The sequence below is a fragment of the Eleginops maclovinus genome, chromosome 6 (genome assembly GCF_036324505.1).
Source record: "Eleginops maclovinus isolate JMC-PN-2008 ecotype Puerto Natales chromosome 6, JC_Emac_rtc_rv5, whole genome shotgun sequence".
NCBI lineage: Eukaryota > Metazoa > Chordata > Actinopteri > Perciformes > Eleginopidae > Eleginops > Eleginops maclovinus.
Window position 1 is genome coordinate 21451174 of NC_086354.1, and position 19297 is coordinate 21470470.

General features: G+C 41.1%; 2 protein-coding genes across 2 annotated transcripts; both read left to right on the forward strand.

The window, feature by feature from the left end:
• The first annotated feature begins 1959 nt into the window (after window positions 1-1959).
• Window positions 1960-7251, forward strand: pex19 (peroxisomal biogenesis factor 19). Its single transcript, XM_063886730.1, has 8 exons — window positions 1960-2078; window positions 3112-3197; window positions 3964-4126; window positions 4225-4310; window positions 4397-4570; window positions 4656-4826; window positions 5025-5069; window positions 5749-7251. Exons 1-8 carry the CDS (start codon window positions 2015-2017, stop codon window positions 5833-5835), a joined length of 876 nt encoding a protein of 291 aa, XP_063742800.1. The 5' UTR covers window positions 1960-2014; the 3' UTR covers window positions 5836-7251.
• Window positions 7252-7843: 592 nt separating this feature from the next.
• Window positions 7844-19116, forward strand: copa (COPI coat complex subunit alpha). The gene is made up of 30 exons (XM_063886425.1): window positions 7844-8086; window positions 8484-8597; window positions 8685-8758; window positions 9017-9097; window positions 9214-9290; window positions 9425-9534; window positions 11197-11306; window positions 11999-12098; window positions 12304-12522; window positions 12648-12798; window positions 12916-12982; window positions 13114-13189; window positions 13399-13481; window positions 13620-13845; window positions 14116-14254; window positions 14472-14634; window positions 14723-14869; window positions 15031-15220; window positions 15311-15406; window positions 15557-15645; window positions 15791-15914; window positions 16139-16228; window positions 16329-16429; window positions 16707-16850; window positions 16956-17096; window positions 17240-17422; window positions 17534-17644; window positions 17818-17979; window positions 18096-18290; window positions 18726-19116. The coding sequence occupies exons 1-30, from the start codon at window positions 8047-8049 to the stop codon at window positions 18783-18785; spliced, it is 3663 nt and encodes a 1220-aa protein (XP_063742495.1). The 5' UTR covers window positions 7844-8046; the 3' UTR covers window positions 18786-19116.
• Window positions 19117-19297: the final 181 nt, after the last annotated feature.

A 19297-nucleotide genomic window follows, 5' to 3' on the forward strand; every position in this document is an offset into this window, starting at 1 on the left:
CATCTCCTATAAAATTACGTATTATAGTTTTTAGGAGGCTGGCAGCATCGTGAAATTTAGTTTTGACTCCTGTTATTGGAAATAAATGTTTACTTTTGTGAGAAACAAAATATAGGCGTTAATAAAGCAAAAGAGGATTGTTTATTTCTCTAATTTATTGTTTAATGATGAACACATCTTATAGAGTGTGTTCAAAGCAGTGGTGTAAAGTAACTAAGTACTTATACTTAAGTACTTTTTTTGGTACTTGTACTCTGCTTGAGTATTTTAAATGTGTGATTCTCCACTACAATTCAGGGGATACTGGTGTACTTTCACTACACTAAATTCATTTAACACCTTTAGTTACTTTGCAAATTTAGATTATTGATTTGAAATATAAACAACACTTAAATCAGACTGTAGTTCACCTGGAGTAAATCCAGCAGCTACCCTGCAGTATACAAAGCCATTAAAACTAGCTGCACCTTTACCAGCTCTGAGAACACTTTAATGATCAATAATTATAAAACATATCAGAGATATTATTCTGAAATGGACCAATCAAACAATGACTACTGTTACTGTCGCTACTGTATGTACATTTTGATGCTGATACGTTTCTACTTTTACTAGAGTAACATGAGTAATGCAGGACTTTTACTTGTTACAGATATTTCTACTTTCACCAAGCACAAGATCTGAATACGTACTCCACCTCTGGTTAAAACCTTTAGACATACAGTCTATGGTTAAAACCTATAAAATGGTATTAACAGTCAACTTCGTAAATGACTCTGATGTGAATAAATGTGAAATGCTTGTGAAAAACCCCCAGGACTTACTCATGAACATCACGTCAGGTTTATTTTAACATCGTTTCATCAGCGTTACTAACCACACTGTGCAGATAATACAAATATTTGTCGGTGCTAAAATCCTGGGATTATTTGTTTTTCGTTGCATAGCAGCAGCAGCTGTTACCCATGACAACCGTTTTTTATTTACTAGTAAATTGATGCACTTCCTGTCCCTGTTAAAAAAAAACTCTCAGAAAGACAGGAAACGATGAAAGTCATGCTTTAATATGCACAGTTTTACAAGATTGGCGTGCTTAAATTCCTTACGTTATTTATAATGGCGGTACATTGCGTGTTTGTGTAAAATATATGCTATATTGCAGCCTATTGTAGTGGAGGCTATTTATCACGGTTCTTTTGGACAGTTACAAACCAGATTGTTCACCACAAGGGTTTCATGCAGAAAAACAATCCTTTTTGATAAAATAAATGAAATACAAAAGGAAAACATCTAGTTAAACACAAGAGCAGAGCCAAGGAAGTCATCTTTAAAATGGGTTATTACCGACCGATTTTGTTTTATTGATTATATTGCTGTTTGTTAATCGATTTTAACCTTTTAATTTTTTATAGAAAGCACCTAGCTATATGAATTAATGAAGTTGTAAATTGAACATGTTGGTAAAAGCATGTACATTTCATCAGGAGTAGCTAATACAATTTGATGGCAAGGAAAAGGCTCAACCCAAAAGGCATCTGTTTTGCACACTTTAGACACAGCACAGTGTAAAATTGCTTTACAGTCAAAGAAAAAACATTAAACAAAAGGCGTAACAAAATTCCCCTTTCTATCTGCAAAGTCACATGATTTATGCATTGTTTTATTTGACGTTTTGAAACCTGTAGCTCCTTTTGTTCATGGCTGTATAACTTTGAAACTATACTTTAACTGATTTTTTAAATAAATGATTGTCTATAATTACATTTTCATGCAAAACACCTGTTTATTTGTTATGAAAAGTTCGATAACTATTATGATTATTTTGTATATTTGTGTACTATTATTTGATTATGTTCAGTTATTATTATTATTGTGGTTTTATGGCCACCAGATGGCAGCATATTTCAAATCCAGGCCAAATGACGTGATGACGTAATCGTGTCTGCGACGTTTTGTCACGACAGAGACGTCAGTTTCCAGAGACCGGTGGGTGTTTGGAGGAGAGGGTAACATCATGGCGTCAGGAACAGGAGAGCAGTCCTCTGGACACGATGCAGAATTGGACGAATTATTGGACAGTAAGGTGTTGACATTAAGTCTGCACAGAGACCGTCTCTCTACTCGCATGAGCACCGGTTATTGTGTCCTAATAATCGGCCGTGATTTGGCTCTCACCCCGGTGTCAGATCGGTTAGCTTATGCGCTCTGGGACCTCCCAGGTCTGAGTGCCAAATATCGACCAAATGACATTAGTTTACAGATATCGCTGGCCAGTCTCTGGTTTCATGTGCAAAATAATCCATCAAAGGTTTATATTGCATTTGTTTATGTGAAAAGGCCCCTTATGTGGATGATGTTAGCTTACTTGGCTAGCTGTTATCCAGATACACAGAGCGGTTTCCACACACTATCTTTGCCCTTGAAGGTTTTTTTTAAATCCACAGTTAATGTAGACATATTAAAATCCTCCTGATGATTTAACATGGTGGCTGAACTGATAGTCATAGCAATGTTTTTGTCTTTACTCGCCTTTGTGTACATGTGCTGAATCCCTGTGTGGCTCGGATCATGGTGTTTACTGACTGTACACATATTACTTTATTTGACAAACGTCCAATTGCTAGTTCGTTGAGTCCACTGAAAGTTATGCAATGTAATACAACAGTCCTGCAATAAACCCCACAGATTTTGATTGATTATTTTGATTGCTTGAACTTTATTTTATATTGGTGAGTATTGTGTGGCGCTGTACCAAAGCATTTATACCAATAAGGATCAACTAAATATTAGTCTAGCAAAGTGTTTTTCAAACATCACTTCAAATTACAGCCTCTAAAATGACCATACATTAGAAATAACACCTGACATTATTACCTTTTACAGATTGTAAAGTCACACATGGATTCATACTATCCAAGATTAAAAAAAACTGCTCAAAATATTTAATTAATTGGTCCAAAGAAGACACATTGCACAATACACACCTGTACTGCTGCTTCGGCTTACGCTTATAGAGAAATAATGGCTAAATGAATACATTTGTGTTACGTTACACCTCCGAATCTCTTTTAAAGCCCATTGAGATGGTTTTAATGTTGTCCTTTTTTTCAGGTGCTTTGGATGACTTTGACAAGACCGCCGCCCCTCCAGCCCCTGAACCTGCTGCTGCTTCATCCTCAGCCAGTGGTCCAGAGAAGGTCTGTAATGCCGGTATAATGCAGACAATCAAAGCTACAACTTTTCTTCTAACTGTATTTTCTATCCTTACTGAGTTGTGCTTCTCATGTGGTTTCTGCTCTTGTCAATCAAATGTGTATGAATTTAGAATCGTTCAACCTAAAGACTAAGGTATTTGAGAAACTATCTGTTAAAGTTAGTCTAAAGTTTGCTTTTCCTTTTTTACTAGTAAAAATAACTGTAAAGGTAAACATATTGGCATTTGGATGTCAAGTTTCTTTTGGTTTGAAAAAAAAAGGCAGTGATAATAAAATGTTCTTTATTTGAGTCTTGCTATTTCCTTTTTCTTATTACCTAAACCGCTGTCTCCAACTGAAGTGTTTGTCTGTTTGTTATTAGACCTTCCTTTGACAGTTTCCTGGTCCTTGTTTTATTAATTGGAACCTTATTTACTTTTGCTACTGCCACATGTTTCAACCAACTGGTTGTTTGTTGTGTAACCGGCCATGTTTACAAAGTTCCACCCCCAAGAAAAGTTCACAGACTTTTGAGATGCAAAAAAGTTTGCAACTGTGTCTAGGGAACAAAAGAAACAACTTACAAGAAATGTGTAGTAAAGACAGATCATTACAGTCAATACAATTTCAAGTTGCATGTGATGGCAGGTTATTTATTACGGAAAGTATTACTATTTTCTATTCTAAAGTTGGTTGGGATTTAAGCGAGCACTCAGTGTACCCTGAGTTGCCTAGAAGTGCTTTACATGTCATCTATTTCCCTCTGCAGCCACCTATGCTCGAAGACTGCAAGCTCTTCGAGACTCTCTTTGAGGGGGACATGGCTTCCCAAGCAAAAGAGGAGTGGGAGAAGGCCATGACAGAGCTGGCCAGTGAGGAGCCAGAGTTGCTGCAGCACTTTAATAAACTGTCAGAAGCAGCCGGCAAAGTTGGTAAGGTCTACAAAATGTGGTATTTGTAGTTTTGATATGTTCCTCTGCTTACTGTTTTGTTTCTGTAGCCTAAATGTTATGTGTGTTCTCTGTTCTAGGCACTGACACCGCCTCCCAACAAGAATTCACTTCCTGTCTTAAAGAAACCCTTCGTGGCCTGGCCAAAAATGCAGATAACCTGCAGGTGGGGGAATCAGGATCTATCAATTGTTATTTAGACTGATTCAGGCATAGAGCAGTTTACCAACTATCAGTGTTGTTCTCTTACAGACATCCGGACTAGCAGGAGACGACCTTGTTAAGGCGCTTGAAGGCCTGGGATTGGAAGAGGGTGGAGAAGGAGGCGGTGACGACGGAAACATCCTGCCCATCATGCAGACCATCATGCAGAATCTGCTCTCTAAGGAAGTGCTTTATCCGTCTCTCAAAGAGATCACTGCTAAGGTGTGCATTTGTTTTACTAGCATTCACTATATACTCTGTAGTCCCTCTACCAAGTGTCACTAATGAATGCCTCTCACCCTCACAGTACCCAGAATGGTTGGACGCCAACAAGCCAAGCCTCAGCCCGGAGGACTACCAGCGCTATGAGCAGCAGGCCAAAATCATGGGTGAGATCTGTCTTCAATTCGAGAAGGAGGAGAGCGGGGCATCAGATAAAGAAGGCACGTTTGAGGGCATCATGGACCTCATGCAAAAGGTACACACTCTGCATTTGACTGTTGAGAAGTGCTTGAATTCTGCAGATACTATACATTAAATTGCTTAACATTACAATCAATCTTTTTCTCAGTGTATGGCATAGCTTAATAACGGACATCTGATTTAGTTTTGTGTGAAAAGAAGTTGTTTTTTCAATAGTAAAAGTCACCACAGATATTCATGTTTTCACCTACAGCTGCAGGACCTGGGCCAACCACCCAAAGAGCTGGCAGGTGATGCGGTAAGTTTTCCACTGCTCTGTCAACAACAAAAAACTATGTTGTGTGTATATGTATATGACCTTAATGAATAATAGAAAATTAACTAAATACGACATAATAATACAAAAATGTTATTGACATGCGAAAGTTAAAGAGTTTAAAGACATGGAATTAAATCAGACCAAATCCTAATCTCAAATCTAATAAATAGAGTTTTTAATTTATATTTTTTACCAGGAATTTTTCCAAATATTTCCCAGTCACTTTTCCAAATCCAAAAGAACTGTACTTCGAATCGGCATACATTTGATCTATAACAGCACCGCCAAGCAGTGTAGCTATATTAGGCTATCTTTTTAACAAAGTCTGGGGCAGTGCTCACTCCCAATCAAAACATTTAGATATTTAACAAACAAAGATACATAATTATACTGGTGCAAAACGTCCATAAAGATCCAATAGATTTGAATTACACTTAACGGTGTACATTTATATTATATTTTCGTTTAATATTCCATTGCATTATTTTATCTGTATTTCTTATTTTTATTATATTGTGTTTTGCTTCTGTAACTAAAACATTTCCCAGTTTGGGATGAATAAAGTATGTATGATTCTGATTACAGTCATAGCTACCACTTCTTGGAAAAATCTGAATGGTTTCTTGATGTACATTCTCCTCTTTCTTTTCTCGTGCAGCCTCCAGGCTTTAACTTTGACATGGAGTCCCTCAATCTCCCAGGAGTCTCTGGAGCTGGGGCGGCAGAGCAGTGCTCCATCATGTGATCAGGTGGCGGTGCCGTCAACCAGAAGTACTTGAGCCAGAGTCACTCTGTGTGCGTCAGCGAGAGGCCGGGATCGAAGGATTGTGAAGCAAAAGGTCAGGCAGGAGTGTGACCTGACCGTCAAAACGGTTCCCTCTAAAGTGTGTGAATGCAGAAACAACAATAGGAGGAGGAGGCACCAAAACCAACAGGAACCACACGCATAAACACACTCTCCTGTCTTAAATCACTGAACGCACAACTCAGAACATTTCACATTTCTGCATCAGTTTCCCGCAAGTCATTAACAGCATTCCTTTAAAAAGAAAATCGCACTGGCGTTGTTCATGCTGTTTTTACAATACTGTCTAACCTCATGGTAAAATCTATCAAAACACTTCACAGGTAAAAACGGTGCCTTTTGCAAAATTACTTTAAATGATTACTTTAGGTCTATCATTCACCCAATCCCTTAATAGTTTTAAAATGATGGGAATTTTTGCAAATAGTTTACATCAACGTAGTTTTTGATACTTCATTAAACACACACCTCTGATCCAGGCTGTGGAGGATGTCCCTTGACGAGTGAAATACTTATTAACATGTTAGGAAACTGGAACAAAAGGAGTGTACATTTGATAATTATTTATATAATTAAAAGATAACGAAAGATTAAAGCGCTTACTGTAATTCAGCCAACTAAATTTGAAGAGAGCCATTCCCCACACGTTTTAACCCCCATTCCCAGGAATTTATTTGAAGTGATGAGATGATGATTCCCCTATGCCTTTTGCTGTGACTACAGTGATCATTATAGCAGTAGAGTTACTGTACTCCCCCTTGTGATTCCCGGTATTTATAATGTGCAGAGTGATGTTTTCTCTGGTATGGGATCCTTGCTAGGAAAGATTAAACAAATGAGGGGAGTGTTTACCACCGGAAAGCGTACACTTACCCAGCACCATACGGTTAAAGTACATCATGTACTTTCAGGAAAAGAAGACAGGCTGAGTGCTTAGCATAACCTTATGTGACGCAAGGATAAAACCATGGCTGTAATTCATTCAAATGCAATGTGGGTTAAACATCAACAGCCTGTTTACATGTTGGCTGTGCTTGGTGGGTTTGTTTAACCTCACAGCCACTTTTCACCAGCACAGAGAGAGGTCTAGAAATCACACGACCATCAGCTCATCAATAACTGTATAATAAAGGGGTGCTGTGAAAGGATTCAGCCAGCCATGCACTGAAAAGAGATCTGAAATACGTCAAACAGAGCGGCGGGGAGGCTGCTGTGGAGGTCCGTAATGGGGGGTGCAATCTATTTAACTCTCAGGGCCGATACAAACAAGCCCCGATCACCGTTAAAAAATGCATCCTGTTATTTGACGCTGTTTTGTTTTGTACATATATGAAATAAAATAATAGTATAATGCAATATTTGTTGTCGTTGTGGATTATCATTGCAACTGTTAAGTTCTTCCACTTGATTATTTCCATGTTATGGTATTTTATGTATTTATTAGATATTATCAATTTTGCATATAAAACTATAATCAGTTTATGAAAGTAGTGATGGTATTTATGCATGGTGTTACTCTTATGTTTATTAAGTACAGGATGTAGATACTGCACCCGGAATACCTGCTATAAACAAATACAAAAATAAAAGTAAACAAAATAAATTGTAAATTAATATGTTAAAATGAATGAATACAAACAGGTTATTTGCAAAAAAATATATATTTATTTGATCAATATTTATTCATTTTCTAATTACCTGTACATTTATTTGAAGATCGAGACAATTAGATATTTATTTAGTTAAATAGCAGCTTTAATCCCTCATAGTCTCGTGTGTACAGTTCCCTCATACAAACCGGTCTAAAGTCCAGACTGTAGAAATAGATTATTCTAGATTAGATACAATAATAACGTCACCACAACTCCCATGTGGTCTCCTGTCAGTTCAGTTCTATGTGTTACATGTCTACCTTCCGCCGCCGTGGAGATTTCTGCGTCAAAGTCTCACTGCACAACTTTATTGTTCACGTCACCGGAAGACAAAACGGGCTACGTGTCAGGAAAAAGGAGAATTGGCTAAATGGGCGAAGGCGATCAGACCGCCTGAGTTCACCTGTCTGTTGGAGTAATTCACTTGTTTTTATCATTAGTGTGGAGTTATACTAAACCATATAATCAACATTGAGACTTGTGTTATCATCAAGTCGAGATGTTAACCAAATTCGAGACGAAGTCGGCCCGTGTCAAAGGTAAGAGTTTGCCAGTTAGCTTGGAAGCTAACGTAAGCTAGCTGACGTTATCCGGCTCACTTGTTTATTATGTTAAAGTGACGCCTGTGAATGAATTCAATGCTCGTTGTAGTGTGTTTCTATGTTACAAAATCCAAATTAAAGCACTCATGTCACGCAATGTGTTCAATTTTAGTGTTGTTGAACGGACACTTAACTGTACGCTCTTTAGCTATCCAGTACTACAGTAACGATAACCAACTTTAACTCATTACAGTATTTGGCTAAACTTGACCACTTCATATAGTTTCAGTGCTGTCATTTAACAGTTATTAAGCGGTTCTGTCACTGGTTTGAGTGCATATGTCTGATTTCACCTGCCTTTACGAAATAATTGATCAGCTGTTTTGTAATTCAGGCCTGAGTTTCCATCCTAAGAGGCCATGGGTTCTTGCAAGTTTGCACAACGGAGTCATCCAGCTGTGGGACTATCGGATGTGCACACTGATTGACAAGTTTGACGAACATGATGGTAAGGAAGCCAGTGGTTTGGCTGATGATCCAGTATAATGCTAATATAGATTGATTCATGATGACATTTATATTTGTTTGCCCACAGGCCCCGTGAGAGGAATTGATTTCCACAAACAGCAGCCTCTGTTCGTGTCTGGAGGAGATGACTACAAAATTAAGGTCAGACTGCCTTTGCACTGGCATGTTGTCACATAGATTTCTCATGAGACTGACACGTCTGAGCAAATAAGATGCAAATATTTCATTACAATAATATCTACGAGCACAACAACATAAAGCACGCCATAAAGGACGACAACATAAAACAAAAACTTCAATTTTGTGTCAATTAAAACACCAAGTGTAGTATTATTCCATTTAAATATTAGGTTGTATCAATATGTTATACATGTGGGTAAATATTTGTATTTTAACCAGGTGTGGAACTACAAGCTGAGACGCTGCCTCTTCACTCTTCTTGGACACCTGGACTACATCAGAACCACCTTCTTCCACCATGTGAGTTGTTTTGCCACTTTAAAATACATCCTCTTCCTACATTTTTAATTGTCATCTGTGCAAAAACATGTCAAGCTGAAAGAAATGAATATATTCAACCATGTCCCTTTCTGTAGGAGTACCCCTGGATTCTGAGCGCCTCCGATGACCAAACTATTCGCATCTGGAACTGGCAGTCCAGGACCTGCGTTTGGTGAGACTCATTCTTTCTTTAACAATTATGGGAACAAATCGTTATGATCATTGTTGTTTCCCTGAAAATGTTAAGATGACTTGCGTTCTTGTATGTTTTTTTTAATCTATATTCCTCTTTCTCCTCATCCACAGCGTGCTGACCGGCCATAACCACTATGTGATGTGTGCCCAGTTCCACCCCTCGGAGGACCTGGTGGTGTCAGCCAGTCTTGATCAGACCGTGCGAGTGTGGGATATTTCCGGTGAGGGCCTGGAGACGGCTGAGCAGAGGACAGCGGGCTGGGTGGAGGAAGGGGTGGGAGGGCAGAGTGGTATAAAGGATGAGGAAGAAGCAGGAACAGGATGAATCGAATTCCTATATCGCCTCTTCTTCCTCTCCTAATTGTAGGACAAATCTCTATGGGCTGTTTGCAGAAACACCTCCTTTTGGGAAAGACAGAAAGGAAAATAGTCGATTCTCAGAACACATAATAGTGTGGTATTTGTTAACAAAATACTGCACTGTATAAATGTTTTCTTAATCAAAAAGAAGTTAAGAAGTCGGAGAGGTGTAAGTAAAAATGGGAGGTGTTTCTGTGTCTCTGCATGCTCTTTAAATCTGTGTTTGTTGATGGTATTTCCTGCTCTGTGTTTCTTGGCTTCTCTCTAACTAAACCATTAATTCACTTACGTCTGCCATCACTTTCTTACATGTCACAATGCATAACATGTGGATCGGTCTTCTGTCCTGGGGATATGCTTTCATATAACTAGCATATAGAGCCTGATTGCATTTATACAAACAGCTTTTAACATCATGCCTTGTTGTACCATAGCGCAGAGGTGTCATGCTTGACTCGAATGCACGGCATCCATTTAACATGAAATACTCACTTTGCACTCTTACTTCCAGTATAGGAAGTTAATGCCTTTTCCCAGACTGCTGTTGTACCTTTTTTGCATTGGTATATAATGCATCAAAAACCATATCCTTAACCACTGACTGATTTGAGAAGCTCTTTCTAAACCTTTCCCCTTACTGATATATTTGTACTCCTCCTGGCATGACATTTGCACGGCCGGCTCTTCATCTTGAAATATAACTGGAAATATACAACAGTGTTAATATTTCTTGCAGAAAAAGTCGCCATATTGTTACCAACTTAATTTCTAACCCATTAATGACGTCATATTCTATAAACTGCATGTGACTTAAACATCGGTGCAGAAACATGCATGAGCCTCTTTAAAAAAATCCTCATATTCCTGACATCCAGCGCCCCATCAGAGCCCGTCCTTACAACACCAAGCCCCCCCCCCCCATCCCACTCTCATCAGCCAAGCACTCCCTGTGTCCACCTTATCCCATTCTCCCCCTGGAAACATCCACACCTGCACATGGGTTCCTAGTGCCATCTCTTCCCCCTCATGTTTTTATTTTTCTCGATTCTGTTGAACTTCCTGTTCACCACATTTCTTTAATGGGCAGGAATCATGAATACAGTCTATGCTTTCTCAATCATTTTACTCCTGATCTCATTTGAGTCTGGAAAGTAATTAGTACCTTTCACTTCTGCTCGATCAAATCCTGGGTACTTGTGATTTTTCTTCCTTGATTCACTAACCCAATCAACAGTACTCTTACAGCCATGATTGTTTCCAGACTCAAGTGGGCGGGACATGAGGGAGCAGAGGTTGTGTTTGACGTGTTTCCTCCCCCCCCCGTGTGTGTGTTCAGTAGTCCAACAGATCTCCGTCTTAGTAATTCCTTCTCCTCTCAGATGATGTTGTTTTATATTCCACAATGTTAATCGTTTGTTCCTTGTTTTTCATGTTTCTCTTCCTCCCCCTGTGTTGTTGTTTTGCCTTGTGTAACATGAATATGGCTCCTTCCTTGCACGCGATGCCCTGATTGTTGGTTCCAGGTCTGAGGAAGAAGAACCTGTCTCCAGGCGCTGTGGAGACCGACGTTCGCGGCATCTCTGGTGTCGACTTGTTCGGTGCCTCTGATGCTGTTGTCAAGCATGTCCTTGAGGTGAGTTTCTCATGAATGAATAAGATATTTTGAGTAAATAAACGATTGACCTTTACCGATGAGCAACAGAACGCTTGCCCCTTAGTGTTCTGTGTGCCATGCTCTTTTGCCTAAATCTACAGTAATAAATAAAGCCTCCCGTTACAGCTGTATAATGATGGTAGTGTAGGGTAAAAATAACTTTCAAATATTTCTTTCCCACTGTAAAGCCAAAGAGAAACAAGCTTAGTATTGTCAAGACATTTTCCAAATCGTCTCTGACTTTAGGGTTCCTTTTCATGAAAAATACCAAGACATTAAGTTGTTTTAGTCTTAATGTAGCAAATGTTGGCAGTCACATCCCCGTGTTGGGTCTTAACAGCTGCGTTTAATCCAATGAAAGTAAAGGAAAATTGGGACACAACCAGGTACAGTCTCTCATTCATCTTTGTTAGGGATGAAATGAAGGTGTGTTGAAAGTAAAAAGCTCAAAATAATTGACAGAATCTCAAACTAACACTTTCTACATCTTTTAACAAACATAAACCTATTTGTATAATTTAAAGAGACATTTCCCCGGGATATTTATTTGATTTTGGTGTAATTTGACTGTTAAATAATATTGTTTCAGAGAGGGTAGTGAGTGTGTTCGGGTGTCAGTGCTGGCTCAACTGTTGGTTTTGTGTGTCTTGACTTTGGGTATCTGTTTTCAGGGTCACGACCGTGGGGTCAACTGGGCTGCCTTCCACCCCACCATGCCCCTCATCGTGTCTGGAGCTGACGACAGGCAGGTCAAGATCTGGAGAATGAACGGTAAGGGTCTCAGAAGTCTCTCAAAGTCTCTGCTAATGAATGTTATACTTCAACCCAGTGTACCTGCACCATACCTTACACCTTTTTGTTGTGAAGCCTTATATTTGAAGTATAATAAGTCATTGTTCTGGCGCGCTCACTGTCTCAGTTACATTCATACCCAGTGTTTACAAATCTTGTTTCTTCTCTCTTCTCCCACTATCAGAGTCCAAAGCCTGGGAGCTAGATACGTGCCGCGGTCACTACAACAACGTGTCCTGCGCCGTCTTCCACCCGCGCCAGGAGCTCATCCTGTCCAACTCTGAGGACAAGAGCATCCGGGTGTGGGACATGTCCAAGAGGACCGGAGTGCAGACCTTCCGTCGGGACCACGATCGCTTCTGGGTGCTGGGGGCTCACCCCAACCTCAACCTGTTCGCTGCTGGTGGGTGGTGACACCACTCTGCATTTGTACACAGTTAGCTAAGAGTCTAAAAGCACTTAAACATGACGTGTTCATTCAAGTATCTGTAAAAAATGTTTCTAAAAGACTGTCCTTGTGCCCTTCAGGACACGACAGCGGCATGATCGTGTTCAAGCTGGAGCGTGAGCGTCCGGCCTACGCTGTGCACGGAAACATGCTGTACTATGTGAAGGACCGCTTCCTCCGCCAGCTAGACTTCAACAGCAGCAAGGACACTGCTGTCATGCAGCTCCGCAGGTACGTCATTTTAAGTGCTTTTGCATCCACCTCAACCTCATTCCAACTCATTTCAGGCTTTTTGTGAAGTACTGGGGAGTGTAACATGCTGTGTTCTGTATGTCTTTTTTATTCTAGTGGGTCTAAGTTCCCGGTGTTCAGCATGTCTTACAACCCTGCTGAGAACGCTGTCCTGCTCTGCACTGTAAGTATCTCACAATCAAAATGACAACTCTCAGCTTCAGTGAGATTCAACTCTTTCTTATTTGTGAGGCAGAGGAGATGCCTTTCTGGTTTTCCATAGACATTTGATGTAATGCTCTTTGCCTCCTGCAGAGGGCGACCAACCTGGAGAACAGCACCTATGACCTTTACTCCATTCCCAAAGAGAGCGACTCTCAGAACCCCGATGGTAAAGAAACACCTCACTAAGATTGAACTGTTTCTCCCACACTTTGAAACTGTGAAAAACTAGTCATTCTTATTGTAACTTTTCAGAGTGATTATGTATATTTAAATGTCATGTCTTTCTTGCTTTATTATTGCTGTTTTTCAACACTGAAAGGTGTGTGAATATGCAACCTAGTGAGAAAACTAACATAGAATCTGTCTTCTTCTCAGCACCGGAGGGGAAGAGGTCCTCTGGTCTGACTGCAGTCTGGGTGGCCAGGAACAGATTCGCCGTCCTGGACCGTATGCACTCTGTAAGTCCTAAAAAAAGTTGGGCAATACATGACATTTGAACATCAGAATCAGAAATACTTTATTCATCCGAAACTGGGAAATGGTTCATTTGTGACGAAATGTTCTATCTAAATCAGCTTTGTCCCTCTCCTTCTCAGCTGCTGATCAAGAACCTGAAGAATGAGATCGTAAAGAAAGTTCAGGTGCCGAGCTGCGAGGAAATCTTCTACGCCGGGACAGGCTCGCTGCTGCTGCGCGATGCAGACGGTGTCACGCTGTTTGACGTGCAGCAGAAACGCTCTCTGGCCACCGTTAAGATCGCCAAGGTCAAGTACGTGGTGTGGAGTGCTGACACCAGCCACGTGGCTCTGCTGGCTAAACACGGTGGGTAGATAAGATGGATATCTGCAAATACATACAGGAAACTTACCTTATTATGTTCTCTAAACAGCAAACTGAATGCTTCACATTGTGGATTCATTTCTAAGTAATTCACAGAAAGAACTGGATCCTGTGTTTTATTCAATTGGATGGGATAACTGTCTTCTTATGGGTTTAAACACTAACATTTAAACCTGACAATTGTTCTGGTAATTCTTAAAAAAACAAAATCAGAGTCTAAATCTTGTTCAATCTCTTTCCCCCCCCCCTCAGCCATCATGATCTGCAACCGTAAGCTGGAGAGTCTGTGCAACATTCACGAGAACATCCGAGTGAAGAGTGGAGCCTGGGACGAGAGTGGAGTCTTCATCTACACCACCTCCAACCACATCAAATACGCACTCACCTCTGGGTATGTGCTGCTCAAAAAAGCACTGTTCATTTAGCAAATTAACTGCTTTCATGCGGATAAACTTCCTTTTAGCTTGCACTCAACCTGTTAGTTTAACTTTCATGAGTAGATTTGACATGTTGAACGCACGGACTGAAGATTGCATTGCAGTATTGATGTTAAGGCAAAATAATGTTGGTATTTTCTCACATGTTACTGTCATTGTGTTCCCCTGTAGGGATCATGGCATCATCAGGACTCTGGATCTGCCCATCTATGTGACCCGAGTGAGAGGAAACAGCGTTTACTGCCTGGACAGGGAGTGCAGGCCCCGCGTCCTCACCATCGACCCCACAGAGTACCGCTTCAAACTCGCCCTGGTCAACCGCAAATATGATGAGGTGGGTCTGTAGTGAAATAATTAAACTAACATGTATGGTAACAGTTTTCCATGTCTTATCTCAATTCCTCTTATCCTCGTCCCTCCAGGTGCTCCACATGGTGCGTAACGCCAAGCTGGTGGGTCAGTCCATCATTGCCTACCTGCAGAAGAAGGGCTACCCTGAGGTGGCTCTGCACTTTGTCAAAGATGAGAAGACGCGCTTCAGCCTGGCTCTGGAGTGTGGAAACATCGAGGTGAGAAACTGTATAATTAGGACACTGTTTCTAATATATGATGTTCACTTTTGTTGACCATTTAAGCTCTAGTTTGGATTCTCCCTCCGCTTTTGTTTAACACGACACCCTGGTGCAGTTCCACTTTTTTTTAAGAACTTTCTGTTTCCCCATACTTGCAGGTGGCTCTGGAGGCAGCGAAGGCCCTGGATGATCGCAGCTGCTGGGAGCGTCTGGGTGAAGCGGCGCTGCTGCAGGGTCACCACCAGGTCGTGGAAATGTGCTACCAGAGGACCAAGAACTTCGACAAGCTCACCTTCCTCTATCTCATCACCGGAAACCTGGCCAAGCTGCGCAAGATGATGAAGATCGGTGAGAGGCGGAGCAAGAGATGATGGTGATTTTCATTGGGAGTTTGTTTTGTGTGTCAATGAATTAATATCCAACAATCTGTGTTTGCAGCTGAGATCAGGAAGGACATGAGCGGTCACTACCAGGCAGCGCTGTACCTGGGTGATGTGAGTGAGAGGGTCCGCATCCTGAAGAACTGTGGACAGAGTGAGTTCAAGTGTTCCCTTTATCACATATTTGCTGCTTTTATCTCAAACACCTACCTACTTAATATCCTCCATATAAAATAAGGGGTTTTGTTTATGTTGTATCAATGGAACAAGAAGCCAACATGTGTATCTGATTTGTGTTTCCCAGAGTCTCTGGCTTACCTGACCGCTGCCACTCACGGGCTGGATGAAGAGGCGGAGGCGCTGAAGGAGACCTTTGACCCAGAGAAGGAGACGGTGTGTTGATGAAACATTCTCTGGACCTTTATACACACAACACATGCACCCATAACAAACATTCTGAAACACAAGCAGTGTACTTCCTTCTTCAGTGTGTCACTACATGCTTTTTGATTAAAATGGTGGATATTGTGTCTTGTAGGTGCCAGAAGTTGATCCTAATGCTCAACTGCTGCAGCCTTCTCCACCCATCAACCCTCTGGACACCAACTGGCCTCTGCTCACTGTTTCCAAGGGCTTCTTTGAGGGTGCCATTGCAGCTAAGGGTGAGTCGTATATCTGGACACAAGCACATAATAAAATACATGTAACATATAAAACAACTTTATTAATCCTGAAGTTTTTGCCTCAGAGGCTGCTCGAAAGATACAACAACCTAAGAATAAAAAACATAAATAATATAACACCAGTGCCTAAAAGAACAACACAATTTTTAAGTCCTTATATGGCATAAATTGCAAGAGTTTTAACATGTTTTTTTCTGTTATAGGGAAGGCAGGTCAGATGGCGGCTGATGTGGACATGGAGGCCCCCGGAGGCGAGGGATGGGGAGACGATGCTGAGCTTCAGCTGGATGAAGGTAAATTCAGTGCAAATTATGAAATGTTTTAAATTCGATTAGTCCACATTCTGCATTATTCTGAAGAAACTAATATTTATCTTTCCCCTCTGTCTCTCAGATGGCTTCATGGATGCCCAGGAAGGATTAGGAGAAGAAGGTATGAAAGAGGAAGGAGGAGGCTGGGAGGTAGAGGAAGACCTGGACCTGCCTCCAGAGCTGGTGAGAGCAGCTGCAAATTCCACCACCAATAAAACATAGACACTGCGGTTCAATTTAAATAGATTTTTAGAGTGAAAAGCTCATATTCTGTTAGCATTACCTGTTATTATACTTCGCCTTGCACCCTAAAAAAAAAGCAACATGCCTCTCCATTTCCCAAATATTCGCACCACTGAAGCGAAATGTTGCACTGACTCATTATTTCTGCGCTCTCCTTCACTTTGATGATGTTGAATGTTTACATCACTCATCACAATGTCTGTCCCCGTGCCATCAGGACCTGCCGGCTGCAGGTGGAGGAGCAGAAGATGGATTCTTCGTCCCACCGACAAAGGGCATGAGTCCCACACAGATGTGGTGCAACAACTCCCAGCTGCCAGTGGACCACATCCTGGCCGGCTCTTTCGAAACTGCTATGAGAGTATGTGTACACTTATAGATCTGTTGTTTGCTTTTTTAAATGAATGAATTATTGACTTGTAATACAGTTGCTTAATGCATTAATTGTTCTTCTTTCCTACCATAGTTGCTCCACGACCAGGTAGGAGTTGTGAGCTTTGAGGCCTACAAGCTGCTGTTCATGCAGACGCTGTCCCGAGGCCGCACCTGTTACCTGGGGCTGCCCTCACTGCCCTGCCTGCGTGGACATCCTCAGAGAAACTGGAAGGTAAAGCTGACAGTTCTTTCTGATCCATTACTAAGAATCACAGTATATTCCTCTAGGGATGTCAGTCATGTGGATTCATTTAAATGAATAGTAAAGTCTTTGCTTTTAATATATACAAATATTGTCATTTCCTTTTACTCTAGGACTGTGGGGCAAAGCAAGGCCTGCCCGCTGTGGGCCTGCGCCTCTCTGACCTCATCGCCCGCCTGCAGCAGTGCTACCAGCTGACCACGTCCGGGCGCTTTGAGGAGGCTGTGGATCGCTTCAGAGCCATCCTTCTGTCCGTACCTCTGCTGGTGGTTGATAACAAGCAGGAGATTGCAGAGGTGACCATGAAACCAGCTTGAAACTCCAAACGCAGCATGAATCACTTCAATTGGTCGAGCAAATGCATGGATGCTGAATGTGTGATTTGGATCTGTGTGTGTGTGTTTCAGGCTCAGCAGCTGATCACAATTTGCAGAGAGTACATCGTGGGTCTGACCATGGAGACCGAGAGGAAGAAGTTGCCTAAAGACACCTTGGATCAGCAGAAGAGGCTCTGTGAGGTAAATATCCCTGTCCTTCAACTTAAGCAATATGATCTAAATCTGAAGTCTCCTAGATAGAATGTCAAAGCGGTAGCTGTAGACTGACCACCTGTGTCTACAAAGTCATTTTTTGTTTTCTACTTTTGAATATACTTAGATACCCGTCTTACATATGTGTGTTTTCCCTACAGATGGCTGCTTATTTCACACACTGTAATCTCCAGCCAGTGCACATGGTGCTGGTGTTGCGCACAGCTCTGAACCTCTTCTTCAAGCTGCGTAACTTCAAGACGGCTGCCAGCTTTGCTCGACGCCTGCTCGAGCTGGGGCCCAAGCCAGATGTTGCGCAGCAGGTTTGTTGTTAGACACATAGTTTCAATTAATGGGAATGTAAGTGACATCAGTTATCAAGTTGACAGTCTTTCAATGGACAGTAATATCATTTTTTTAATCTCTTCCCACCATTCAGACCCGCAAGATTTTGGCAGCCTGTGAGAAGACCCTCACAGACGCCCACCAGTTGAACTACGACCCCCACAATCCATTCGACCTGTGCGCTGCATCTTTCGTCCCGCTGTACCGCGGACGTCCCGTTGAGAAGTGTCCTCTGTCAGGAGCATGCTACTGCCCCCCGTACAAAGGCCAGATCTGCAGGGTCACTCAGGTAGGTCAAGACTCGAGACAGCCGTGTACATTTATTTAACTTATTTAATAGTTTGAATTTTAGTGACACTAGTTTGGTGCTATGTTTTGATGTTGGAGACGCTGAATAAATTCAGAAATATTCATACACATTTATAAATCTTGTTTTCAGTTGTGGCTCATAAAATTCATTTTTTCAAGTACTTAGACAAATATCTCTGCATGTTGGACTATGTGAGTCAATACGTTACTTATAACAAAGTTAAGAATTTTGACAGCCTCAAATACAGTTGAGTAACATAACAGATGTTGTGTTTCATCAGAGAGGTTATTAAGAGTCTTCCTGGGGGATTGTGTGGATATCTGTGTGTCCTCTGACACATTAGAAATGAGGATTAGCAAATTATTATTTTGTTGATTATTTGTCTGTAACCTTCAATTTCACTCTATTTTCTAGGTGACCGAGATTGGTAAGGATGTGATCGGTCTGCGTGTGAGTCCTCTTCAGTTCCGTTGAGAGGATATGAAGACCAGATGAGAAGAAAAACATGAACACATCCACACTTACTTCAATAATACAGTTATTAACATGACATATTAAAGTGGAGATATAAATGTTTGCTCACAGTGATGTTAAACCTCTTAAATTCTTTTAACTATCTTATTCCCTGCATCACCTATCCTGCTAAAAGCTTGTTCTTGTAAGCGATTGTGTGCTGTGGCTTCATTAGAGCTGTAACTGTCATCTCTTTTCTGACTGCTATGTGATGAATAATTCAAAGTGAGCAGTACTGCTCCGTGTAACAGGGGCGGGGGGACAGATTAAATAAAAATGTCTACAAATGGAAGTGTATTTGTGTGCTGCGTTTTATTTGGTATACAAGCACACCTTTCAATAAAAACATGATGACTTTATTGTCTGCATATAAAAATATATATCCGAAGTGCAAGACAGGGCTGAGTCATAAGGGAAGTGAAAGGAGTTGACGCTCCCTAGTTGGCTATATGGTAGCCGAGTAAGGAGATACA

Bases quoted from the DNA above. Each gene is read 5' to 3' on its own strand.
- pex19 (XM_063886730.1), top strand. From the start codon at position 2,015: ATGGCGTCAGGAACAGGAGAGCAGTCCTCTGGACACGATGCAGAATTG. The intron at 4,127-4,224 runs GTAAGGTCTACA...TCTCTGTTCTAG, and splicing joins AGAAGCAGCCGGCAAAGTTG to GCACTGACACCGCCTCCCAA. The intron at 4,571-4,655 runs GTGTGCATTTGT...TCACCCTCACAG, and splicing joins TCAAAGAGATCACTGCTAAG to TACCCAGAATGGTTGGACGC.
- copa (XM_063886425.1), top strand. From the start codon at position 8,047: ATGTTAACCAAATTCGAGACGAAGTCGGCCCGTGTCAAAG. The intron at 8,598-8,684 runs GTAAGGAAGCCA...GTTTGCCCACAG, and splicing joins CAAGTTTGACGAACATGATG to GCCCCGTGAGAGGAATTGAT. The intron at 16,229-16,328 runs GTAAATTCAGTG...TCTGTCTCTCAG, and splicing joins TGAGCTTCAGCTGGATGAAG to ATGGCTTCATGGATGCCCAG.